This window comes from Tachysurus fulvidraco, chromosome 17 (genome assembly GCF_022655615.1).
Source record: "Tachysurus fulvidraco isolate hzauxx_2018 chromosome 17, HZAU_PFXX_2.0, whole genome shotgun sequence".
Lineage (NCBI taxonomy): Eukaryota > Metazoa > Chordata > Actinopteri > Siluriformes > Bagridae > Tachysurus > Tachysurus fulvidraco.
The window spans coordinates 19,336,868-19,364,244 of record NC_062534.1 but is presented as its reverse complement, the minus strand read 5'-3'; the positions used below and the strand labels follow the sequence as shown (position 1 = coordinate 19,364,244).

Genomic DNA, 27,377 nt, shown 5'->3' with positions numbered 1-27,377 from the left:
CCAGGTGTAATGAACTACATCTCCCAGAATGCATTTCGACCTTGTGTGCGCAAACAGTGTGCGCAGTGAGCAGATACTGTATTCCCTCCTCCTCATTTTAATGTAAGATGGTAGTAAGACGCTGCTGCCTAAGGAACTAGTTAGACTAGACTAAATATTATAACCAACATTTAAAACCAAAACAGAGCCGGACAGGATAGTAGAGAAATTCCAGCTGCTTTGAGAAAACAGTTTGTGCCTAGATATTTGTAGAAATATCTCCGGAGAGGAATCCCGGCTAAAGTGAGTATAAAAAAACTACCTACCGCTTGCCGTAAATGTTCTCACCACAGTTGTGCTGAATATATGATGTTTTTAACGGACTTCTACTGATTCTTATATACGACACACCTCGTGGTAGAAGCTGGGAGTCTAAGTGGGAGTGAAGGGGAAAAGTCAAAGGTTGACACCCGGCGTCCCTTTGGTCAGAACCGGAGTGAGCAGTGGGAGAGGCGCAGGCTTCGGGCCAGTGTAGGCCGCAGTATCAAACACACTCAGCCGGTCAGAAACAGACTAGTGTGTAGGCAAAACTGTGATTCCCAGATTTTCATATATGATCATGTGCCCGAGGGGAGACTTAAATGTGTCCTGGTGGTGTTTGAATTGAAATTTGGTGGTGTGTTTTGGTTGCCCCTCGTCACTTCGAGCTGTGTCCCAGCTGTGGACGCACCTGACCGGCGTCACTCTGCGATCTGTTACCGCCGAATCATGTCACAATGAGATGAGCGAGGTTTAAATAACACTAGCTAGCTTTTAGATACGATAGTTTTAAAACGATACGTACATCACCATCACCAATTGTACGTTAGGTACAATTATTGTATTTATTACACAATTGTTTTTAGCTGTATTTGAGTTAGCTTTTAAAATAATTGGTAAATGGACGTAATGTTATTAAACATGCTATTATGGGAAAACAATCAACAACCGGCTGGTATGATGTTTCACTGACACAAACCCTTGTCTTCTCACCATAAAGTGCATTATTTATCTAATAAAACAGCTATATATATTTATATATATAATATCACTTTAGTGTGATATATATGTGTGTGTGTGTGTAGAAAAGAATACCGTAGAGTATCATTTGTTTTAACAATTAGATTTAATATTGTATAGAACAGGTTTGTTATCACTTATGTTATAAGCCCCTTAAGCAGTGCTTCAGTCACCAGCTTCTCTCTTTTATTTCAAAGTCAATAAGCCATATTGCAATACGATTTGCAGCCTACCACATTACCAAAAACCACAAAGCACAAGTCTTGTGTCCTAAAGTCTTTCCTAATGTTAGAAAACTGGGTGTTACTAGTCGCTGAATACTGAAACTCCTCTACATTTTAACATATTGTCACAGATAAGCTGTCGTTATAAAAAAGAATCTGCCAACACATTATCTGCATGCCAGCTTTTGCGTTTTTGATACAAAAGCTGAAATTGCCGACCTGATCTGATGCGGACATCACGATAACCAAGGACCTTTTGGTGAGCTACTCAGGCCATAAGATATTACAAGGGTGTTCGCGCTGGACTTTAGGACAAATTGTGTCTTGTGTTCAGTGTTGGATTTGTGGGGGTTAATACTCTGTATTGAATGCACATCACCTCCCATCATTGGTCTGTAATTTTTTGTGAGCTCAGTCAGGTTGTATTTGACTTTACAGTGGCTTTAGACTGTTTTCAAAATCTTGTTTTTATGTCACTGTGTTGACTAGTTATCAGGTGGTAGCTCCTTACTGATTTTCCTCCAATACCCAAAACAACCTGTAATCATCTCCTGCTGTAAATAGTATTAAAGGATAAATCTTGACATGGTGTGCGGTTATAGAGTCCTCATCAATGACAGGGTGGTGTGATGCGTCTTAATGGGAAAGATTTATCTTTAACTTTTTATCCATTTATAGTTACATTTCAGGTTATGCAGTTCCTGTTCTCATTTATGTTTTAGCAGCTATGTTGTTATACAGTCATTCTTTCACTGTGCTTGTTTTTTCCTCTCCTCAATTTAGCACAAAATAGCTGCTTACAGAGAAACAGCAGAAGTCCAGTGACCTCTGTCCTGCAGAGTTTCCTGTCACTGAAAACTCACTGACTATAAAGATTTAATGAACTTCTTCTGTTTTCTGTGTGATTACAAATATAGTATATATAGAATTAAGAGCTTTAGGATTATATTAGGTTTTGAGAATTCACTCTTCTGCCTGTTTGGGAGGCACCTGAACATAGAGCAGATGTTGTCATGACACACGCCTCCATCAGTCCTCTGATGTTTCTCATAACTTGCTCATAGATAATCGACTGAGTTACTAAGAGGATTTCAGAATTAAATCAGTATGGAGTAATACTGATGGAAGGTAATACTAAGCACTCTGATATCTTTACTGTATTGAAAAAAATCACTTCAACCTCATTTGTTTTATATTTACATCAATATTATTGTGTTAGTGATTGAGCATGACATTAAGATGAACTGTTGATAAGGGAAATCGGAATAGGTGGCTGAATGACTCTTTTTCCCTGTTTGGGAAAGTACATTGAGTCTTGTGTAACTTCCACTATGATCTTGTTACTGTATGCTGTCAATTTATATCACGGCTGGTTGTCGCTAGTAACGATTTAAAGACATTCCAATTAAAAACAGTCTCTTTTTTTTTTTGCTCCTACGGTCCTCACAAATTTCATCTTGTCATCATACTCATGCCTCAACTCTCTCCTCTCTGTGTCTCCCGTCTCCTTCCAGCTTGGCTGTGTCTCACTGTGGTGAGTTGCCGTGATACCCTTGTACCAGTGCAATAAGATGTCCCGTAGCCCTGAGCTGAAGGAAGACCCCATGGAGTGCCCTCTGTGTATGGAGCCCCTGGAGATTGACGATGTCAACTTCTTCCCGTGTACCTGCGGTTACCAAATCTGCCGTTTCTGCTGGCATCGCATCCGGACAGACGAGAACGGCCTCTGCCCAGCCTGCAGAAAGGTACGCCTCTAGTGCTGCTCTGCTTGCACTGACTTATTTCCTGTTTAATTTTGTTCTCTATAGTGTTGTTCAGTAAATTAGAAGACGTAATTGCCAGCAAGCCCACAGATTCTGACACAGCGGGTGATAAATCTCTCTCTCTCTCTCTCTCTCTCTCTCTCTCTCTCTCTCTCTCTCTCTCCCTCTCTCCCTCTCTCTCTCTCTCTCTCTGACTGTCTTTCTCTACTTCCTGTATGAGTTCTAGTCAGAGTTCCCACTCAGCATAGCAATTGATGCGGCAGATGAAAATTGCTTGCTTCTCTCATGTGGTAACCATAGTGACAACAATGCTAAGGCTATGGTAAAGTCTGACCACCACAAAGGCGGTCATTTTGGCTACACTCCCAGGAAGTTATTTCCAGTCATACAAGAGCAGGTTTCTGTTTACGCCAATGGGGAAAAGCTCATCACTTTTCCAAACATAATATTGTGTATTGTAAACGATTTTTGCATAATTTGTTTTACACATTAAATATTTCCCCGGACCAGTTCACCTTGCCGATTGGAACGTTTTGCCTTTATTTTTTTTACGAGGCCATGTGCAGTGTTTCATAGCATGAAGGCGCACTGCAGTGTCTAATTCATCTCCCCGTGTGTGCTGTAGCCGTACCCGGAGGATCCGGCTGTGTACAAGCCCCTCTCACAGGAGGAGATCCAGAGGATAAAGAACGAGAAGAAGCAAAAGCAGAACGAGAAGAAGCAGAAGGTGACTGAGAACCGGAAGCACCTGGCCAGTGTGCGTGTGGTGCAGCGGAACCTGGTGTTCGTAGTGGGTCTCTCTCAGAGGCTTGCGGACCCTGAGGTAAGAGCACCAGCAGCAGCTATTGTTAGCAATGTATCTCAGGCATTTTCTAATGTCATCCTTTGCTTTTTCATATTTGTAACAAGAGAGAGCTGCTTTTAATTATAATGTTTAAGACACGATATTGTTACTGATCATGTGCTATTAATCATGCTCATGTTTTCACCTGTGTTCGCTTTTGGAATACAACTTGGGATATTGTGATACTATTTAATGGTTGGAAAAGAACATGAACTTTAACCTTTAACCTCATAATATTTATTAGAATATTTTATTAAGACAAGATATTTTATAATATCTCGTGGTGAGTGATTTGTGTCATCGATGGTCATGGCTGTTTAGATCTGAATAGATTTTTATGTCAGCGGTATCAGCGTCGTCTGTGCCGGCCTATGTCTCATGCTAACATGACTTAATCATCATTTAACATGAATATTATAATGTAATATAATGAATATAATAGTATCTCTTATGCTAATTAGCAGTAGGAGTGACATGGCCATGTTTCATCACTGCACACTGACAGCATATAACATCTGTGATAATTCTGTAAGGAATAACAATTGAATGAAATGTCTTATGCTGTGCCTAGGGAAAAAAATGAGCAGAAAGCCGAATTGTCTTACTGGTCTAAGTTTAGTATGTGGATACAATATGTGCCATTGTACCGTCGCTAACAGATTGGGTGAATCATCACTGTACCTTGATTTTCCAGCCACTTTGCTTTCATGGACCTGTGATTTTAAAAAAAAAAAAAGGGACGTTCAATACTAATTTGAGATTTTAAAACCCACAGCAAAGTAAAAATAGCCGAATGCTCGGTTTGCTTTGAGATGCTGAACTAACCAAAAAAAAGCACCATGCCTAGCATATGAGTAAAGCTATAGTTATGTGATGGGTTGTGTTTGTGTGCTTATGTTGAATCTGTAATGTTTGCCATATCTCTGTACCATCATATAAGATATACAGGTTATGAAAAACAGTAAAGGTCATTGTTATATTCTCGAGATGACATTGTTATATTGTTAATGATTGTAAAATGTTTTCTAACTGGATTTTATTTATTGTGCCAATGTAAACCTCTTAACCCTGAGTCCAATACTGGAGTAAGTAGAACTTACCTGGTCAGTGCAGAAATGAGTCAGTGTAGTTTCTCATTTTCCAGTTCATGAACTAGAACTAAAATACACCACTTATATATGTCGTAGCCTGATTGCTGCTTTATTGTTTCGGTGTGTTGTGCATAGTCTATTCTGATAATATGAACTCGGTAGTTAGTATATGTCCATTTTGCAGGTCCTTAAGAGGCCAGAGTATTTCGGAAAGTTCGGCAAAATACATAAAGTGGTCATCAATAACAGTACGTCGTATGCGGGCTCACAGGTGAGAGTAACCTGAACCAGAGAAATGGTTTGGCATGTAATCTTAAATGTCTATCTATAAATAAACAATATACTCATTTATTCTGCAGGGTCCTAGTGCCAGTGCCTATGTTACATACATCCGCTCAGAAGATGCTCTAAGAGCAATACAGTGTGTTAATAATGTGGTAGTCGACGGTAGAACACTCAAGGTGAGCACAATACTGAATCACATTTTATATAGTTTCATAATTTTCAATTCAAAATTTCAATTCAAAATCCTGATCATTGCCTGAGTTATTTCTTTACTCAGATGTAAGTGGAGTGACATGAGCGTGATCATACACATATGCCAAAGATACATTTGTTCAATCATCCATTTTGGACTATACACAACTTGATAAATGAAGGCTTGTGATTTGAAATGTGGCGATATCATGTGTTTGCAATATTGACTACAATAACAATATCTTGTTATTGCAGTCAGTATTAGAGAGAGTGGTAGCTCAGTGGTTAAGCTGTTGGCTCACTGATCAGAAGGTCTTGAGTTTAAATCCCTGGTCCATCAAACTCTCACTGTTGGACCCCTGAGCAAGGCCCTTTCCCATAATTTCTCAGTTGTATTAAAAAAATTTATTAAAAAATGTAAGTCGCGCTGGATAAGTGCATCTACCAAATGCTGTAAATCTTGTTGAACATGCTGCATAAATTGGATAGATGGCACTTATTTAGGTATTTTTATTGAGCTGTCTTTTGTCTAATAGGCTTCTTTAGGCACGACAAAGTACTGCAGCTATTTTCTAAAAAGTATGCAATGCCCTAAGCCGGACTGTATGTATCTGCATGAACTGGGAGATGAGGCAGCTAGTTTTACTAAAGAAGAGATGCAGGTGAGTTCAAATCCATGATTTCTTTTTTTTTTTTTTTTTTTTTTTTTTTTTTTTTTTTTTTTTTTTTTTTTAATACATCACTGGAAAAGCATTGGATGTGTTGGATGAAACAGATCATATAGAAGAGACTAAAGCTATATTTGCCACAGTTGGACATCTTGTAAAACTTGTAATATATTGGTAATGTGTTGTTTTGTTCATGTAGGCTGGGAAACACCAGGAATATGAACAAAAACTACTCCAAGATCTTTACAAAGCAAATCCCAACTTTCTACAAACTTCAACATGTGGAGGAGAAAAGACTAAAAACAAAGCAAACACTACACAAAGGTGGGCTTTTCATACTGTAGTAAAGTTCAATTTTAAAGATTTTAGTTCAGTATATGGCTTAAAATCACCATGTAAACAATCTTTTCCTGCGTCTTTTTTCCACTCCACAGACAGAACAGTGGTGGTAAAGAGGGTTGGCCGTTATTACAGGGTTACAGTAAACTAGTCAATGGTTTACCTACAGAACACCGGAAGTCCCCACCCCTTTTAGACTGTTTGACCGACTCCGATCACATGACCCCGGAAGAGCCAGACCCTGAGTTAGGAACAGATCAAAACACAGGACTCTCACACTTTCCCTCAGTCTTAGAACCTACCAGGTACACACCACCTCACACACTCGTACATACCACAGATGCTTTTCATTGAGATTTTTTAATTCATACTCTGAAATAAATGTCACAGGATCACATGATCAGAAAAGCTAAACACCACATTAAAACCACATTATTTTATGTTTAATCAATTATTAATAATTATTAATGGGCTCATTCTTTACATTTTTCTATAGTTTCTGCTAATCCAAAGGGCTGCCCCCGTTTGACCCAAGTGTAATAATAGGCAGAAGATTTAGAAAATGTGTTAATTAACCAAGAATATATTTTTAATGAGTAAGCTTTCTATAAGGAGACTTTTTGTTTGTTTGTTTGTTTTTTCCCCTTTTTTTTTCATTTTTGTAAAATGAGTTCCCAATATTCTTTTAACTAAGTTTTTATGGTTTTTAGTATCATGCCAAGCTGCTTTTTTGTTTTATATACTTCAAGAGATTTAAAAAATGATCTTTTTAGGAACTTCCATCCTGGTCTGTTTTGTAAAGATTTGATCCTGGGGCCAGAGCCCCATGGTTTAGTGTCCATGATGAAGAAAGAAAAATACTTATGGTGTAATTTAACTGAAAAATGTTTTATATATCAGTAAATCAGTAAATTTTCATTTACTGTTAATAAAGTTTCATTTAAATCGGTATATGGAAACTTGGCTGCTATTAAAATGCTGTATGGCATATCAGTGTTTTTGTTTATGTGAATTAATTTGTTTTGATAAATATCTTGATTTTCTTTTAGTCCTGTTGATAAACCAACAGAACCTGTAAGTATAGTGAATGGAGAGAATATAGCACAGGTACGAACTACTCATTACACTTTAGTTTGTATATACTTATGGGGTTGTTATTTAACATTTCTTATTTTGTTTGTTTTTTGGTTGTTTTCTTACTTTCTCAGGTCAGCAGTGACTCGCCTTCTCCTCCTCCTGGGTTTTCTAAGCCAAGCCTGGCAGTGCCCATCAGTGTGGCAGAACTTACAGTACGCTCACCCTTTGAGGGAGCACCTGCTGAATCTCAGTCCCTCTTCTCAGACAACAGTAACTTCAGACATCCGAACCCCATCCCCAGCAGCCTGCCCTCTTTCCCTAACTCCCCACAGAGTGGCTCTGACTGGCCCATGACCCCTGAACCTCAGAGCCTCTTTACCTCAGGTATAGTTACTGAACTCAGTGTTTACATGATAGTGTAATAAGTGCATCTTAGATGATCTAGTAAACAGGTGAACCCAGAAGAGGTTCTCTTGCAGCAGTGGGTTTGGACCATATGACTATCCAGTCAGGAGAACTGAACCTTTACAGTCACACTCAGAGTAACTAATAGTCTTTTCATGTTTATGTACCATTGTTAGGCATCTCACAAAAAAACATGATTCACCAGTGTAGTGAATACAACACGATCATGATGGATCTAAACACTTTGCTGATATTTGTTTTATGTCCTGTCTGTGTGTCGGTGTGTCTCGGTGTGTGTCGGTGTGTGTCGGTGTGTGCCTGTGTGTGTGTGTGTCGGTGTGTGTCTGTGCCTGTGTGTGTGTCTGTGCCTGTGTGTGTGTCTGTGCCTGTGTGTGTGTCTGTGTTTGTGTGTCTCTGTGTGTGTGTGTGTCTGTGTGTGTGTATGTGTGTGTCTGTCAGTCTGTCTGTCTGTCGGTCTGTGTGTGGGTCTGTGTGTGTGTGTGTGGGTCTGTGTGTGTGTGGGTCTTTGTGTGTGTGGGTCTGTGTGTGTCAGACAGCTTATTAGGTACACCTGTTACGGTGTCTAATCAGCATGTCATTATGCAGCAGCCCAACATATGTAATGTTTCATGCAGACACGTCATTAGAATGGGGAAAATAACGTGAAATTAACCATGACACCTGCTGTCACATGACTGGCTAATAAGATAACTACAGAAATGAGCAGGTGTTCCTAATAAAGTGGATGGCTTTAATGTACATATGCATAACCATGTGTGAGAGAGAGAGTCTAGTTACCCTTATTCGTGTTGAATTCACACAGACCTATAAAATGTTAGTCGTATTCTGTAAGTGACGATGATAAACCCTGACAAGCTGTCAGTCTGCTCAAGACCGGCATGTTTATTGTTTTCTCGATTAAGGGTGCAGAAACGTAATCTCTCAACATTTTTTTCTGTAAGTGCTAACAGTTTGTGATTAATCTACTAATTTCTACATTGTGGAAATACCGTTAAGTTTTGTCGACAAAGATTGCATAAGATTGTCTTGTAGAAGGGAGTGCATGGTCTGTTTGGACAGAAATGTAGTGCCAGCTCATTATTGATTAGGCCAATGGTTCTGATGATGATTAGAAAAATGTCAGTACAAGTACAGAGGCAGTGGAGGCTCAAGCGTTTGTGGCTCTGGGTTGTTGATAGGACAATTAGGGCTCTGTCACTGTTGGTCCCTTGAGCAAGGCCCTTACCCCTCTCTGCTCCAGGTGCGCTGAAACATGGCTGTCCCTGCACTCTGACCCCAACCTCCAAAGTTGGGGATATGTGAAAAAAATTCACTGTGCTGAACTGTATATGTGACAAAATAAAAGCTTCTACATATTCTACAAATCCCACATTATCATAAGCTTTTTTTATTGATTTAATACAAACTTTAATCATTCATGTTGAACTTGGCTTAAATAAACCTGAATCTAAGGAAAATGTTAATAAAGATGTCTGTTCCACGTCTGTTCGTGAAGTGGAAAATTTGGGAAGAAACAGTTCTATGGCTCCGGTAAATAGGCTAAATATTATTATACTCTTTATTCAGGCTGTGTCCTTATTTAGGCTGTACAAAAAAAAAAACAGTGCTCTATTCCTGATGCATCTGCAGTCAACATCTACAATTTCATATAATGTAATAGATAACTTGAGCATTAACCTTAACATGTATGCAAGATTAGGACTGAAACTGTATCACGTTCAGGATTCTGAGAGAACTCTGTCTCTATCAAATATTTGTCAAACTAGCTCATGAGCAAAGAGATTCACATATCCTTTTGCCTTAAAGTTTTAATAATTAAAAACTTGCTATTAAAAACTTTTTAATAAATGTCCAGATGGCAAAATTTGCCCTGTAAGTCACATTAGAGAAGCAAAGCGCGTGTGTTCCAGTTTGAATATTAACACCACGTCTGTCTATTTCCAGACACCATCCCTGTGTCCTCATCCACAGACTGGCAAGCGGCTTTCGGCTTTGGCTCGTCAGCCAAGCAACAGCAACAGGAGGACGATCTGGGTTTTGACCCGTTTGATGTGACAAGGAAAGCACTAGCTGACCTCATTGAGAAGGAACTGTCGGTACAGGAAGCCTTGCCACATTCTTCGTCACTCCTCCCTAATGGCCAACCACGCTTACCCTCCCTGCAGCACCGTGGTCTCTACAACTCCTTCAGCCTGCCTGCGAACGCCCATGCCTCACCTGCACGCCAGCCCTGGATGGGCCTTCCCACTCGCAACAACCTCGCACACTTAAACCACATCACACACAACCACTTCCTAGACCCAAGCTGCCCACAACAACACCACAGCACAGGCCTCGGGGGAATAACTATATCAGGTGCGCACACACAGCTTATTTAAACTCCTAAATATATAACTGCATTATACTTCACATGATAAATATTTGCACCTGGGCTAATCGCAGCTGTCCACATGTCCAGCTGTGATCCATATACCATGTTTTTGAACTCACTCCCTATTCTTTGTGCTTAGGACCTTCACTTTAAATGCATTGCAGTTCTCCCTTACATCACATAAAGATGAATGTTTTTCTTCAGCAGAAAACAGCGGGTCAGTGGAAAGCATAAACGTCAAAGAGTGGCAGGACGGCCTGAGAGCACTCCTTCCAAACATCAACATCAATTTCGGAGGCATCCCAAATTCCACATCATCATCTTCCTCTTCCTCGTCTTCTTCCACCTCCAGTATGAATCACATGGGGGTCCCAGCAGGTCCAGTGGGTCTTTCGCACAGCCTGAGCTGGGACGGCACAACAAGCTGGATGGATCCAGCCATCATCACTGGTACTTTAAAATAGACATTATTACATAAGTACAGAACTTTATTAATTGTAATATGTAAATGTACATACCCAAAGGATTTTTGAATGTTATTAATATTTTTAGACAGTGCACAGCTGACTTACTAAAGATCTTTGGGTTCTGAATATATAACAGCTGGGCTAGGCACATTTCCAGTTGGGACTTTGTACTGGTGAGAGCTGATTCAGGACAGGTGCCTATTGCGTAGGGCTTTTTTTTTTCTTTCTTATTTTCTTTCTTTATTTATTTTTTCAAACAGTAAAGCCAGAGCCAGTTCTTGAGTAAATTGTGACATCAGGAGTTTAGGAGCAGAGTCATTCCATCTCTATAACATCAACTCTGGCTTAAAAATATTAGTGGGAAGAATCAGAACTTAGCAGACCAAAGAAGGAAGAGATGTTATTTATTGGCAATTCTTCTAAATCTTTCTCTATTGTTAGGATTTTTATACCATGCCTTTATTCACTCATCAGACTACATTTAAAATACAGCCTGACATCAGAAATAACCCTGTTTTGTCTCTGGTTACTATCAATACAAAAAAGCTAATTTTTCCATCATCTCCCATCGAAATGCTTCTAAACATCGGACATGGGTACAGACAAAATATTGACCCTCCAAGCAGAATTTTCTCAAGTAGAAATACCCTATGAATGGCATCAGGTCATGGAAGCAAAATGTCTTTAAAAAAAAATTAGCTTTTTTCATAGCGAAGACACTCCAAATACCAAACATTCACTGGAATATTGACACTGATTTCATTTTTGATTTTTCATGCTTTTGCTGCTGCAGGTATTCCAGCATCCACCGGCAGCAATTTGGACTGTGTGCAGGACGAGAACCCTCCGCACTGGCTCAAGTCTCTACAAACTCTGACTGAGATAGATGGGCCCGGCGGTTCAGTGGTTTCTCAGCCTCGTCACTCGGGCGTGCTGGACTCCACAGTTCGGCTTCCTCTGCACAGAGGCAGCTGGGCACCCTACCTCCCTCCTCCATCAGTTGCTCCCAGCCACTTCCACTCTCCTCCCCCAGGCTTCCAGACAGCCTTCAGACCGCCAGCACAGATGACAACAGACCTCCTACAGAGCGCCGCAATGGAGCGCCACTAGGGACAGAACCTCATCTCTTTCTCCATCCCTGTTAACTTAACTATAACGATGCGCAAATATCCTGATCATTAATAACATAAGCTCTTATTTGTCTGAAACCCTGTCCCTCTCAATTATCCCGCTCCTCTTTCCTGTATTTTGAGGCAAACATTAACAAACGGTTTGGTGTGGTGGGGCAGGCCGTCGTTCATACATAAGCAATCAAGGAGGGTTTGAGGAACATTTGATGCGCACACTATTAATAATGGTTAAAAACTCATACAGTACTCATCCATTCTAGGCACCAATTTTGATCTAATACTGTGAATGTGTTACTTAATGACAGGGATCTTAATGAATAGTTAATCAGTGAGGTCATTTGGACAGTCATTTCAAAGGAAATACTTGTCAATGTCAGTGAAGCTCACAGAAATAGGAGGTTTTGAAAACAGCCTGTCACCCTTAAGGAAGCACGGTATAAATGCACATGCGAGTCTTAATGCCAGAAAGCATCGATAGAGACCCCTGATGCCCCCCCAGCCAGTGTGTGGGGAGTCACTGCTGTACCTCTGTATCAGAGGGTGGAGCGCTGCCCTGCAGATGGCTGAGGGTTAGGGGCCTATCTTATTACCACATGACCTACAGTGGGTGCAAGATGCCACCATGTGGCACTTTGTCACTCCACACCACATGAGAAGCATTAAGGCCACAGTGCAATGTTGCTGAACATGACTATCATAAGTAAATACATTGTTGTGATAAAGCTAAGGAAGGGTAGCAAAATGACAGGTAAACATGATAATGTGAGCTTTAGTAATGACTGATGTTTTTAGTAACAACAACTGGCCAATTCAGGCCCTCCTAATCATTTATCTTTTCTGTTTTGGTCTCTGCTGTGTGGCCCATACTAAACAGTATTTATCAGACACACTCCATTCATTCAGGAAAGAAATTCAATATAGTACAACCTCTTTGTTTTTAAACATGCTGCTGAGATAACACATTTAATACAAATGAAAGAGCTAAAAAAAATAAAATTATTGACTTTTCTGCAGATCTGGAACAACAACCTAAATAAATATTGAATACTCAGTGCCTCTGTTTTAATCTGTTTTTCCCCCTTTTATTTTTTGGAGTCATCAAGTAAAGAAATGATGTACAACACCTATAATAAGAGTTTTTATTATCTAATTGGCTCATCACAACAGCACGTAATGTTATTACACATCATTTTCATCAGTTATATTTATATATTTAACCTTGACATCTTTGTGGACGTGTCTTGTGAAATGTTAAGTCTTTTCTCAAATCAAAAAAATGCACAATGCACACAAACAGAACACAAACTGCTCCACCGACGATATTCTGATCACGTGAAGACAACCACTTTTATACGTCTGTACAACTGCTTTTACAGCAGAGATCCACACACAGGCTGTCGACGCTTACATCATGTGGAGTGTTCACTCCATTCAAAAAGTTCAGAATGTCACATAGTTAACGTGTGTATTCTTTCCTGTCTCTTGCCTTTTCCATAGTAGTTTAGCACACTGTGCCGTTCTCCATGCGGGATTTAGGGTAGGGAGTACGGCTAGGTGGTGGTGGAGGTTGAATAGAAGGGGCCAGAGTGCAGAAGAAACCAGCAATAAGTGTCAGTCCCAGACCACACCAGGCGCTGAACATGGACCAGCCGTAACCATGGCTTATATCATCCGGGAGGCTGAATAAGTAACGTGGGTAGCGGGAAAGTTCAAAATTGATGCCAGCCACGCAAGTACAAAGGGCGATGATGCAAAACGTACCTATGATAAAAAAAATATTGTTTAATACTAAAGCAAAAAGATTTTAAATAGGAAATAATATCAGGGCAGATTATTTGATGTGCAATGGTCGATGTTACAAGTCTTACCTCCCATGAGGAAAAGCAGGCCAGCAACATAGTGCATGAGGCCCTGATCCCAGCAGCAGCCCAGCAGTCCTATTGTCCAGCCAAACAGGATGATGGACAAAGCCATGCCCATGAAGGCTGCTGTCATCCTTCGCAGATCTGAAGAACAAGTTCTACATCAGATGTCGTTCAAAGATGACCAGATATTTGTATCAGTGACAAAGTGGCTTGGGGTATACTCTTAGACGTTTCACCTCTTATTCACAATGGCTTCATCATTTTCTGGAATCTCCTAATCTAGTCATCTTCATTTATTACTGGTTAACAGTTTGAATTAGGTGCATATTTTTACCTGGTCATTAATAGAGGGGTGAAATGTGGAAATGGAATGATGGGGACTACAACTGGACCGAATATATGTCTGAATATATTATTACAATCCACAAAACACTATAGCAGCATAGAGAGATTTTGGTCCATAATTTCCCACTGCAAACCTGCATGCCTTGTTTACTTGGGTAGAAATCCCTGTTCATAGTAGACATATAAATAATACAAGTACAATATAATTTGCCCAATATATGAAAAGTAAATACATGAATCATGACCATGGGTGTCCATGGAATCTATTTTACACTGTTAGTGGTCTTTGGTATCAAAAATTCAGTAAACATCAGTACAATCTCAGCATATTCTCTTAATATAGAGCATGTCTCACTTACGCAAAGCATGCCAGTCATCCTGCTGAATGGTCTTGGTGATATTGTAAGAGATATCCTTTCGAACCAGTGTCGAGGAAGCATAGTAGTACTTGATGTAGGAGCACCTCTCAATAGTCCCTAAGTGTATTTTAAAGGAAAGTTCAAGTTTCATTGCACAAGTTGCAAGAAAAAAAAGTCAGTGGTGTTCATAATGAGCCTTAGCATGAGTCAGCTACACAGACTGCTTTTGCCAGTACTGCCTTTGATAATATGGTCCATATCTGACTAATCCATATATGTGGCATTCAGGAAAAAGCCCATCACTGACATGTAAAATCAAGATTATTTTCAAACTAATATATTAAGACATAAGTAGATATATATGTACAGTATGTATGTATGTATGTATCTATGTATGTATGTATGTATGTTATAAAACTGCCAACTGTATATGTTTATCATCCACTTTATGAACTGTAGCAAGGAGATATGCAGCAATTTAGGTGTGAGGACAAATAGATCTGCTTTCAGGACCTGGAAGGTTGACAGCGTCACATCTCAGCATGTTATAGATTGGGAATTATCTCAGTTATAGGTGTTATATCTGTGAAGTGATGTGGCCTAAAAAACATTAGTGTCACCAGTGTAATGGCTTCATCTAATTTATTAGCCATGCATTAAAACATCAGTACAGAAGGTCTGCTAGAGGAAATGCTTATGAAAATGGCTGATGAAGGTTCTCACCTTTTTTAATGAGCTCCTCGATGTTCCGGTCGAATCCATGCCGGTAGCATTTACTCCATAGACCCACGGTGGTGGAATTATATCGGCGCTTGCACTCGTCTGCCGCGCTCGCACCGAACAGCTCCCTCCGCTTGCGCATCATCAGTGGCCGCGGCTCGCGCAACGGGAGGCTGTGGCTCGGGATGTAGATGAAGCCCGGGTCGGTACGACGGCTAGAGAAAGCCCGACAGCGCTCTTTGTACCTCCTGGCGTCCGTTTCGTACCAGTGATCGGAGGATATTGCGACCGTGAGGAAGCACAAAGCGAGCAAAGAAATCGCAAGACCGGCATACAGCAGCCATTTACCCATCGCCATCACACCACCGTATCCGCTCAGGCCGCATCAGCAGCCCAACACCACCAGCAGCTCCATCAGATCAACACCACCACAGCATACTCCGACAATCAAATAATGTGCACATGCAAATACGCGGTTTTAAGTTATTATACAAGCGGCTGCTCAGTTTTAATCCACCGTCTGCACGAGGCTCCGTGAATCACATCCAACCTTCCGCTCTTCCTTCAACTGCATCCACTGACTTATGGCAATCGGGCAAATATTTTATTATGGTGGGGGAAAAAAACCCTAGCTGTAGTTCAGTAAAAACATAGTGCTTCATTAACGGATAAACTACTAGTGTAGATAAGGTATGACATCAGTGTGCATTATATTTAAATATTATTTATCACTTTAGACTGTTTACCTTGTTTATACACTAAATGCACAATTATGCTTATGCATCACATACATAGGATTGTGCACAAATTTCTAATTTGTCATGTGTTATAAATTACCCAAAGCCATAAGTGTTCCAGGGTTTGAAAAAAACAACAACTTTACACCACTGTGTATTAGGGCTGGGCGATAAAACGATAACGATATGTATCGCGATAGACACGTGAACGATAGCGGTAAAAAATGTGCTTGATAAAACGTTCGATATCCTTCGTCAGAAGAAAACAGGTTGCGAAGCAAGTTTGGATGCATTAACAAAGGCACTCACTCTCTGGCAACCTAGCAATGTAGGAAGTGACACGCTAACAGCCAATCATGTAACGGTATCAAGTTTGGTTGCGCCATATTGTTGTCTCGTGCTGGTCTGCTAGATTCCGCTTCAGTAACTGTGTAATTAAAATAGGAAAAGTCAGCTCTTTTTCATATTTCTGCAGGTTTTATATTTCAAACAATGTTACTGTACTAATGTTAGTGTATCAGGTTTGTGTTTTATATTACAGATGTATCTCAGTTAGGGCGGAAACGATTCCTCGATTATCTCTTTTATATAGCAATTATTTTGTGTGTGTGTGTGAGAGACAACATGCTTACGTGAAAGTGGTAGGAGACGCGAGAAGTTAGCAGTCTTTTGATTTGCTAGTGCGGGTTGCAAATGGAAGGGCGCGATAATGTCAATGAGCAAAGAGAACAAACAAACAGGAGAAAACGATAGAAAATGTCCAAGGTTTGGGATCATTTCAAATCGAAAAGTCGTGGCATGTGTCCATTGCAAGATCGAGCTGGCATACCACAACAGCACGTCGTCCATGCTTAAAGCACTCGGTGTGAAACCATGCATGGACTCTAGTTCCAAGTTCCTGTCCATGTTTTTTCCTCTAAAATACCACAAAGCATTCCAAGAAGACAGTATGAAGGCTTATGTTATGCCTGAGCTGTAGATTTAAAATCTTTTAGTTCTGAAGTTGCATGACTTAAAGGCAGTATTTGTGTTTATTTATGTATTTATTTTAATGTATTTATTTTATCTGATTACTCGATCAATTACATTTTTGGTAGAATACTTGATTACTAAAATATTTGATAGCTACACCCTAATCTCAGTCTACCTCAGTTTTATTTATGTTTAAAAAAAACTGCATATATTGTAAAACACTTTATTCACCAGAATGTGAAGAGCTAGTTAACTTCCTAGCACTAAATTCTCAGGTTTCTCTATGTTTATATTTAACACTGCACTATTCTATTACACTTTAAGCATTTCCTACATTTGTCATTTTGCACCTTAAATGTTGAGAATTGTTAAGTGTTCATTGTGACTTTAGACTTATGTTTAAATTATAATTGAGTTTTCCTGATTGTTGACATTTGTCTTAATAACTGAGGAGATTATGATCAGTGGAAGGGTATGTTTCAAATAAAAATGTTTAAATGTAATATATTTTAATCCTTATTTTAAATGGGTTATAAAAATCTCAATAATTATCGATATCGACCAATATGAAACACTGATATCGTGATACAGTTTTCAGCCATATCGCCCAGCCCTGCAGTGTATCCATAGGGCTTAAAGATTTAAGCAAAACACAAGTTTGTTTATTTGGTTTAGACCTATATTTTAATCTGAAGTTGATATTTAACTGATGGAGAGGAAATGCACTGGACAGAATATTGGTAAAACTTAAGTGTTATACACCAGATTCAGTCATCCATTTGCAAGTCAGTCTTTGCAAGATAAATTAGCAAATAAATAAATAAATAAATAGGGTTTTATTAAATAAATATGAAATGCATGTTAAATATTTAATGACTTCTAAAGGAGAACCAACAAAGAGAGGAACGGGGTAAAGTATTAAAGATTTTATTTTTAAAAAATAAAAAAGGGACAGATTACAGAATAACTTTAATGCATCATTTCCCCAAATTGCAGCATTTCAATTTGTTCAAAGGGAGCAAGAAGACCAAAGGATACTAGGCTAGGTAAAATATCCAGTAAAAAACATTTAATCCAGACAAAGCAAAATTAATTCTGTGTATGTGGAGTTTAGCAGAACCTTACAACACCTGGCAACCTTGGTGATTCATCATTAAGGTATTTAGAGTAGGACAGTCATTTCACTGATACTAGGATTAGGCCATGTATCTGGCCATAAAATCAAGCTGGCATAATGACTGGAGTTTAATTTAAAAACAGGAAATCAATTGATTATAAATGACTAATTCGGGGGCTTAAACTTTCTGAAACTGAAAATGTGTCATTGTGACGCATACTTTAAATCAGTAATCAAGTTTCTCTCAAGTTAGTTTAGAGAGAAATCACCAATCCAAACAGGATTTATTTATTTTGGCTGATGAAATTTTACTTAAATGCGATTAGATGAAGAGATTTTTATAAATCATATATAAAAATTATAAAATGACTATCCAGAAGTGTAAAATGTAAGTGTAATGAACACAAGGTAGTTTATTATGTTCTAGGTGCATTATAGATCTTTAATAAACTAAGTTGAGGGAAATTTCTCGGAAGTTTCAATTCTAGTCTCTAGAAAACAATCTTTGGAGAATTATTTTATTTAAATAAAATAAACACCACCTGGGGATGGGGTCGTGGAATGAAAAAATAAAAAAAGGTTCGTAAAACGCCCCATAAACAGTACTATGACTTCTGAAACAAATGCTAAGGTTTGTAAAACTGGGGACCTCGTTATAACATCGTGTACATTTTCTTCTAAACTCCACGTTTGTGGTCCAGGGCTTCTGGCTGAGCATAAAGCAGGCTTTAAAAATCACAATTTAAATAAAATAAATAACAAATGAAGTCAGCACTGAAAAGACGAAACGCCAAGCTTACATTGCTTACGAAAGCATGTGTTTGAGCAAAGGCTGCTTCTGCATGATCACAGAGATGTGCAGTGTAGCCGCGCTCAGTTTGATCTGCTCAGCGCGTAACATCCTCCGGGCTCGAGCGCAGTGCGGCAGAGGGGAGACCTCTTAGCGGCAGCAGGACTGTCCACAACACGGCGCGCTCAAACCGGAGACACCGAGCTCCAGAGAGCGTGCTCCAAGCTTTTTTTTTTAACACAACCGGAGCGCCATGGGGAAAACTTCCTGTTACTTACTGAAAGCTGGAGACAAAACAGTAATCACACCGGACAGGAAGTAACAACTGACCTAGGGTTAGGAATCGTACTCTCTGGACCTAAGCCCTTAGCTGCATTCGCTTATATACCTCGGTTACGTCATATCCGCTAACCACCGGCTTGTTTCTGATTGGTTCAATTTCGCGCCAAATTGATTTGAATTTACTGCATTGAGAAGTTATTTTATAATCAGTGTTAAAATGTTTTGGATACATGAATACTGAGTTTGGTTCTATTTTTATTTGAAAATTTGCTTCACATAATTTATGTTTTTTCCCCCCGCCAAAGCCAATGAATCGACTCTTCCCAGTGACTAGGACCAGAGAATCGACTCCAGGGCTTTGGGCAAATAATAACTTCACAATTGAGCTAGGATTCGATTTTCATTTCATATTGCTAATGAATTATTACAACGTATAGCATAAAGGTAAATTTTATCAAATTTTTCGTCATTCATACTTTCCATACAGATAGATTCACACAGCTGAACTAACAATAAGTATATATGACTGCCCATGTTTACTTTTATAATGTTATGGAGTTCCACTTATGTCCACAAGATGGCAGCACTGTACTTACCCTCAGCCACAGCCTCAGTCCATAGCACCCACTCAGGATGAAGTCTAGCTAATACTGTAAATATAAGTACACCCCTTTAAGCAAAATAACAAATCATTTATTCTTTCATTTGTATTCAATACAATGAATACAAATGCTACTAAAACATGTTGCATCAAATGTTTTTTTGGGTATCTTTTCAGATTTGAAACACTACTCTTTGAAATAGTGGAGAATAATTACACTAACATTGTCTCTAACATTGCTGATTAGCCACAGAATGTGTTTTTACTTTGTTAAAAAAAAATCCCTGATCTATTTTACAGGCTGCTCCGTAGAGCCAAAAGTGTTATTTAGATGATATGCACTGCATGTGTTGTGTGTAATACAGCATGTGGTGAGCTCATCTCTGCAATGTTCTCCATCTGCTCTTACATCACTGCAGAGTCGACTAACTGACTGCAATGTGTAGAAGTGAATGACAAGGGTCACTTTTATTTATAGAAAAACTCCACCCAGAAACACCCAGAAATATTTTTGTAATTTTGTGACTCTGTGAAAAATTAGTGTTTGCATTTCATGTTTACTAATGCAGTTATAATGTCACATAATATATATATAATGGCTAATGGTCAGATTTCCCTCTCTTTAAAACAAAAATGCAAAAGCTTGTTTTCTCACTCACCATTTTCAGTGACATTCTTGATAATATGACACAAAATATTCCTACTATGGAGAAACATTTTAATGAAAGAGTGGTGCACAGAGATCTGGCTTGGCTAATTAATGATCTTACAGTCATATTAGCATGAAAAGTGAAGTCTGTTTGAAGTAGTGTGCAGATAAAGAGGTGTAAGAGCTGGACATATTAAAGACTTTATTTTTTTCTGGCCCAGAAATAAGCATGATATAGAACAGTCAGCAGAGGGCTCTAAAAATGACAAACTTCTGCTTTGGGTAAACAACAAAACAGACGTAAATTTGTAGCAATAATGTGACACACTAACCAAGTATATAAAATAAAGTTCCTTTGCATGATATATGATATGATATATGATATGATATGATATGATGTGATATGATATAATGTGAGTCTTTGCTGAAAAGCACCTTCCCAATGAATCGTACACAAAAATGCTGATTTGGCACTAATGGAGGAAGGTGAGCATGTGTGTAATGCAGGAAGGCAGCATATTCCGGGCCAGTGGCAGTGAGTCAGCAGCTGGGGTGAGAGAGAGAGAGAGAGAGAGAGAGAGAGAGAGAGAGAGAGAGAGAGAGAGAGAGAGAGAGAGAGAGAGGGTAAAAGAGTAAAAGAGCTATGGGGGTGGCATTGCTCACAGCTAGTCTTAAATGTACCTATATTATTACACAAGATAGTTTTTAGACTATGCAGTATATTTTCTGCACACACACACACACACACACACACACACACACACACACACACACACACACACACACACACACACACACTCTATGCCGCACCTGTGCATCCCAGTGCATCCTGCAGCAGACTCTGCAGCAGTGCTATGCTGAGGACATTAGTGCAGGCTGCTGTAGGACATTCAATCAACTGTTTCAGCCTGACAAAAGCTTTTATAATGGGATAAATTTCTACAAGTAAAAAAAAAACACAGACTGAAAGGAACTACAGCTCCGTAATATATTTGATATATTTCAGCTTCAGTTCTTTATATAAACATATCCCTAATGCAGTGCTAGCTAAATCTGTATTAATATAGTCATTATTTTCCTAACAAGTTACAGAGCTTCTCATTGTGATTCTCAGTTTGAATCTTGGGTCTTTCCAATTATATCAAACCTTTTAGCAAGCATATGCTTTAAATGGCTTTTCAACCAATCAGCACTAACAATCTACTCAGCTGTTTGCATTGTTTAGTGTGCTTATCTCAGTGCTACCATAATGTAACGCTACAGTTCATGCTGAATGAGTAATGAGTGCACTCGTCTCTGCTGTATGCATCTCTATCTCCCACACTCACTCACGCAGGCACCATAAACTGCTGAATTCTGTGTTTTGTGGAAGACTGCAGGAGCCTGAGGGAGGCAGAGCCTTCTGACCTTGACCGCTCTTAGCAGAAATGGAGAAAGATAGTTTGCAGATAAATAAACAGATAGAATATAGTGTGACTCGACAGAGATGATGCTGTCTGCATAAACGCACTCGTTTAATTTAGTCATTTTTCCGATTGTGAGAGAGTATTTAAATGATTTCTCTGCTGCAGTCTGGTGCTGGTGCAGTGCATGCATTAAATTAAATTTACCATTTACTTGTCACTGCTGGCTCATCTTACAATCAATCAATATCAGATAAGAGCACTTAGAAGCGTGACTTTCACAACAGCACCAACAATTCCCTGTTCATGTCACCAGATATCATGTGATCCAGATGGGTGGAGTCACATCAGACAGGCCAGAGGGTGACAACTCAAATTTTAAATGAAAAATGAAGACAGACTCTATATTGGAAATGCTTGGTGAAGCAGCACAGTGTGTGAAAGATATCATGTTTCTAGATAATTTAACTAGACAGCAACTCGATTTATCGTTGTGTTCATGTACAGCTAGAGATTAGAGAACTGCTGAGTTGTAGAGAATCAAATGATTACCCATAGTGAGAAAAGTAAAGATCTGTTTCTTAATATCATTTTAAACATAGTTAAGAGAAGTTTTACTCATAACTAATATCAACTTTTCATACTTTTAACTTTCCTCACACTTCTGCAAAATCTTCTTAATTACCATAACTGGAGTCCACGGATTATCATCCTTCCCACTCAATACAAGCATAAATGCTGGATGTTTTCATTTTCACGTTGACATTTTAACAAGATTCTTTTCATTGACCATTTACATGATTATATTCTCATCACTTAAACACTGAGTAAACAGGAAGACTCAAGTCTCATAAGGTAAACAGAAAAGTTTCCCAGTGTACCCATGAGCTGTTCAGTGTCTCAGCTCACAAGCATGATTGTCCATCCATGATTGATGAGCCATATATTTTAACCTAAGTAACATCGATCGTTTTAGTGTGAACTGCACGGTATGGCGCTGTGGTGTGTAATGAGTGAAAGTGTGTGTTCCTCCTCAGTGCCGCAGGCTGATGCGGCAGTGCGGAGAGGAGACACAGTCTGTAAGGTGAGATCATATCCCCGCAATCAGCAAGGTCAAGCCCAGCTCAGGTACCCATGATGGGAGGAGTGCAGAGAACAGACAGATGGACAGACAGAATGAGTGAAACAGGAAACTGCAGATGCAATGAAAGACACAATGACACGCTGAGTGGTTCTGGCTCAAGACACAGATTCCGTATTCCACCATAATGAATGTTTATATCAGCGTTAAAAACATACACCTCACATGTACATCTCTGCAGATGCTTACATGGCAAAGCCACAGCTGTGACGCTATGGTGTGTTTGGAATTTTTTTGGGCACAGCTTTGCAATTTATCACTTATCAACTGTTTTTTTTTTTCTGGACTATTTCACCTTCACAGAAACAATTCAAGTTTCACAAATGAACTGTGTCTGTTCAGTGATGTTAGCTATCCATGCACAAGCACTGACATTTACTGGCCTTCATCTGACAACGAGCTCTGCGCATTTACTCAAGATGGATGAAATGATGGCTATGGTCTTAATTATTAACCATGGCTGACAGCAGCATTATGAAGATAATGTAAAGAGGAAGAAGGCCATAAAGTGGACCAAAAGAGAATAAATAGATGATGTAGATGATGGGAGGGACGCATTAATATGTGAATTTGGCTGTGCAATATAAACTTTTGTTGTACTGCATTGTGAAATATATAATGCATTATATAAACAATTAACACAATAATATCTTTGTATAGTGTTGTTCATTATTGTACTCTATGTGTTTCAATCCACAGCAGTATAATTTGTTTCATGCAAGTGTATGTGTGTATTGTTTTTTTTGTATCCTGATTTTTGTGAGTTAAACATCTGTAATTTAAAAAAAATTCAAGATACTTTTTGTAATATTTGGCAGCACATTTGATCAGCTTTCAAGATCATCTAGTTTTTGTGTTGCGGCTGTAAACTGGAGAAAGAACAAATGATGTGGCAAAACATCCAGCCAATGAGGATGAACTTGTCTGTTCATCACGTTGGCCAATTCAGAAAGCTCTTTTCCATGCACTAGCAGTCCTGACTGAGGTCTATTTAAAGTTCACAGTACACAGTTAAGTTGCCCTTAGTAATCGAAAGTAGTAACAGCTTTTGGGAATTCACTTCATCTGTTTTTTTAATGAACCATAGCTGGTGTTCTACCATTAAAGACACTTATGAATAAACAGATAGGGTAAGCAGTAAAACTTCCCCTACACAGCAATCAGAATCTTGTTTTGTAAAGTAGGATCATTTATAACACAAATACAGACAAATGTCGCTGTACCTACAATACACACTTAACATAACAATATAAACCTGAGAATCATTACATGTATAGTAAAATAATCTATGAAATTATACGCTGTTGTTACAATTTTTACATTTCAAATGAAAACAAAATAAAGAATTTTGACAAGAGGATTGATGTCCTACAAGTGTACTAAATGGACTTCATGATGGACATCACTTCACAATGGACTAGCAGAGGCAACACACAACTATGTTTTGATGACATTGCTCTGAAAAGAACACTGAGCAGCTAGCTTTAGCTAACTTGCACCAACTTAATTTCTTATGCTTTTAAATCTTTTGGAAATTTCTGTCATTAGAGCTCAAAAATGTTCCTAGGATTGACCCATCCAAATTGGATACTTACCTCATTCATAGTGTTCCCAGGATAGGCTGTGGAACCATCTCAGCCCTGACAAGGATAAAGTTTACATATGATAAATAAAAATGAATGAATGAATGAATGAACTAAAGAGTCCATTCATCCAAACATTACAGTAACATCAAGTAAAATTATTGCTTGATTTGACCAACAGCACAAAGATTCTCAGGACTGTCCAACAATGTCCGGTCATTTCACTATATACAGTGGACAGAACAAATGACTTACATTTGCATTTGTATGTCCCATATCGGGCTGCATCACTTCAAGATGGACCTCCATGCAGGCATCCTTGCTCAGGCAAACCGTTTGTGTTTTTATGGGGTGTTAAAAAACTAAACAGTGGAGCTGTACATTTTTGGCATAATAATTGTCAAAAGTAAATACTCCCTCTCAGCCCAGTAACCTTAAATATTCAACTGGTTTAGAAGCATCAACTCATTGTCATTGTCTGTCATTGTCTGTTTGTCAGTCTAATGTGATCTAGCTGAATTAAAAGGCGCATGCTGTCAAAGAGCTGCTAGCCTACACGGTCAGTCTGGCACTGCCCCAGGGCTGTATGTCACTCTAAAGAGACTGAGCAACAGAGCAGAAAGATCACAATAGATCCCACATCTGGATATGTCAACCCAAGACAGAACTGAGATGAGATACACTCCTCTGTCTGTTCTCTCTCTCTCTCTCTCTCTCTCTCTCTCTCTCTCTCTCTCTCTCTCTCTCTCTCTCTCTCTCTCTCTCTCTCTCTCTCTCTCTCTCTCTCTCTCTCTCTCTCTGTATTTTCCTGAGGAAGATGCACTCGGCCTGATTCCAGCTCAACCCACACCCAAGGCTGCAGCAGAGAGAAGAAAAGAGACAAGCTGCAGAGCTGCAAATGAGTAGAAGAGTGCAGTGGATTTTTACAGAAAGGAAACATTTAGCACCAATCACACTCTCCTTCATCAACAGACCCAAAATCATTAGATATGACAATGAACGAAGGAATGAATGAATGAATGAATGAATGAATGAATGAATGAATGAATGAATGAATGAATGAATGAATGAATGGTTGAAGGAATGATTGAAGGAATGAATAAATGAATGAATGTGACTCTGGAAATATGCATTTTCATCGTTACATTTTCAAAGGTGTATAACCGTTTATAATATGTTATAGGTGTATAATATATTTGTTGGTATATATCAATAAAATTGAAAATAGTAAAGTAGCTGACTGCTGAGATTTGAACAGATCTAATGAATAAATGTGAATATTACATTGTCAGAAGATATGAACAACAGCTGAGGTGGTTACTGCTATTAAATTTTATATCACATGCAAAAAGGGAGACACAAATTTCATAACTCATTTTAATTTGCCACACCTATTACTTTTTAACACACTAAAAGTTTGCTTAAACTTGTTCATTTAAGTAGATTCCTTGGTCTTCTTTATTTTACCTGAGTGTATACACAGTTTTGTCTAATTCTCTGTTGAATACAGCATGAATCTGAATTTTAAGACATGCTAATAAAAGGTTGAATATTGAAAGGAAAACAAATAAAAAAAAAAAAAGCATAAGCATGAGTATAAACAAATGAAGCTACATTTATAACATCCCCTCCCTGAGATCTTCTCTGTGTAACCTAGATTCACCTTTATAAGATGGTTTATAAGATGCAAACACACAATATAAAGACAGAAATGGTGATGGAAGTTATGGAAATTATTCTGTAATTAATTATAAATATGCAATAACATTATAGGATAAAAGTAGAACAGTTAGAGGACTTTCAAAGATACATACATCTTTTCTTTAGGATTATGCACACACAGACATTCTTTTCCTTTTTTTTGCTCTTTTCATTTGTTATTTCCTCTTAGATTGCTGTGTGCTGCTACTCTAATTACCCATGAGTAAGGCAAAAGTTTTTTACTAAGGACAAAAGGTGACTTCACTGTAACAGAGCGGTCAGGTTCAATCTAGCTTTTCCAATGTCCTTCAACATTCACAACCAAGACACAAAATGTGTCCTAAACTGACAAACACTGTAAGAATAATAATGATAAATACACATAAGCCAGAGAACTGATCCTTAAAAATTTATTGATTTAATTATATGGTTAAATTATAAATGACAGGAAGAAACAAAAAATACCCTTGCATAGATCGCAGACCATGCCTTTGTCAGCATCTGACAAATAAAAGCATTGTAGCGCAATCCTTATTAAGAAAAATAGAAAATAAAAATAAAAATCCCCCCCTCAAAAAACAACTACATGAGTGTTACAAGGAACAAGCATGAGATTGTTTTAAATGGGACAAACATGGAACTTGAACCATCATTTGTTTAACGTTGCAGCTGTTAAGTTCAAAAGTAACTTCTCTAAGTATTTTGAGCTTGCTTCCTGCAATTACAGATCACACTGATCCAACGCTCGGCTAATGTAAAAATCTGAAGCCTCGTTTCTCTGCATCCTCACATGATAATCTGTACTATGTGACAAAACACATGTTTGACTGGATTAAACATGAACAGAAAAGAATTCCCCAAAATGGAAAGTATAAGACTGAGACAGGCTCGGGTGTACACCAGAGCAAGGGCTTTAAATATGGTGCAACTAGAATATAGTCGATCCGTTTTGAAAGGCTTAAGCTCATGCAGTCATAGACTCATGCATTTTTTTGGCGAACCGTTGCATTTGGGATATGTAACTTTACAGTACAATTTCAAAATGGGATTGGAGTTTGGTATGCTTGCATGATGTCGACAAAGTAATAAAAAGAAAAGAGATGACAGTACATTTTGGATGCTAATGCCGTTTTACAATTCCATTTGGTGGTAGAGATAATAGTGGCTATAATCTTCCCAGTCATGTCTTTCCAGATG

The 27,377-nt window shown here is 38.7% G+C and overlaps 2 protein-coding genes across 3 annotated transcripts; one reads left to right on the top strand and one right to left on the bottom strand.

The window, feature by feature from the left end:
• The first annotated feature begins 62 nt into the window (after positions 1 to 62).
• cnot4a (CCR4-NOT transcription complex, subunit 4a) lies at positions 63 to 12,969 on the top strand. Of its 2 annotated transcripts, none has more exons than XM_027135642.2 (13): positions 63 to 282; positions 2,777 to 3,007; positions 3,651 to 3,848; positions 5,145 to 5,231; positions 5,320 to 5,421; positions 5,974 to 6,099; positions 6,305 to 6,429; positions 6,540 to 6,749; positions 7,494 to 7,551; positions 7,653 to 7,905; positions 9,892 to 10,302; positions 10,523 to 10,768; positions 11,579 to 12,969. In XM_027135642.2, the coding sequence occupies exons 2-13, from the start codon at positions 2,834 to 2,836 to the stop codon at positions 11,893 to 11,895; spliced, it is 2,307 nt and encodes a 768-aa protein (XP_026991443.1). In that variant the 5' UTR covers positions 63 to 282; positions 2,777 to 2,833; the 3' UTR covers positions 11,896 to 12,969. The 2 variants fall into 2 exon arrangements, with proteins under 2 accessions (XP_026991443.1, XP_026991444.1); XM_027135643.2 differs by having other exon boundaries at positions 64 to 282; positions 10,526 to 10,768.
• tmem178ba (transmembrane protein 178Ba) lies at positions 12,809 to 16,929 on the bottom strand. The gene is made up of 4 exons (XM_027135650.2): positions 15,208 to 16,929; positions 14,485 to 14,601; positions 13,784 to 13,921; positions 12,809 to 13,676 (listed from the first exon to the last, which is right to left on the bottom strand). Exons 1-4 carry the CDS (start codon positions 15,560 to 15,562, stop codon positions 13,417 to 13,419), a joined length of 870 nt encoding a protein of 289 aa, XP_026991451.1. The 5' UTR covers positions 15,563 to 16,929; the 3' UTR covers positions 12,809 to 13,416.
• Positions 16,930 to 27,377: the final 10,448 nt, after the last annotated feature.

What these genes read in the sequence shown, in the direction of transcription:
- cnot4a (XM_027135642.2), top strand. Translation starts at nt 2,834, where the DNA reads ATGTCCCGTAGCCCTGAGCTGAAGGAAGACCCCATGGAGTGCCCTCTG. An exon ending in TCAGTCTTAGAACCTACCAG is followed by an intron (nt 6,750 to 7,493) that starts GTACACACCACC and finishes ATTTTCTTTTAG; the next exon opens with TCCTGTTGATAAACCAACAG. An exon ending in CGGGGGAATAACTATATCAG is followed by an intron (nt 10,303 to 10,522) that starts GTGCGCACACAC and finishes GTTTTTCTTCAG; the next exon opens with CAGAAAACAGCGGGTCAGTG.
- tmem178ba (XM_027135650.2), bottom strand. Translation starts at nt 15,562, where the DNA reads ATGGCGATGGGTAAATGGCTGCTGTATGCCGGTCTTGCGATTTCTTTG. An exon ending in GGATGACTGGCATGCTTTGC is followed by an intron (nt 13,922 to 14,484) that starts GTAAGTGAGACA and finishes CTTGTTCTTCAG; the next exon opens with ATCTGCGAAGGATGACAGCA. An exon ending in CCTGCTTTTCCTCATGGGAG is followed by an intron (nt 13,677 to 13,783) that starts GTAAGACTTGTA and finishes TTTTTATCATAG; the next exon opens with GTACGTTTTGCATCATCGCC.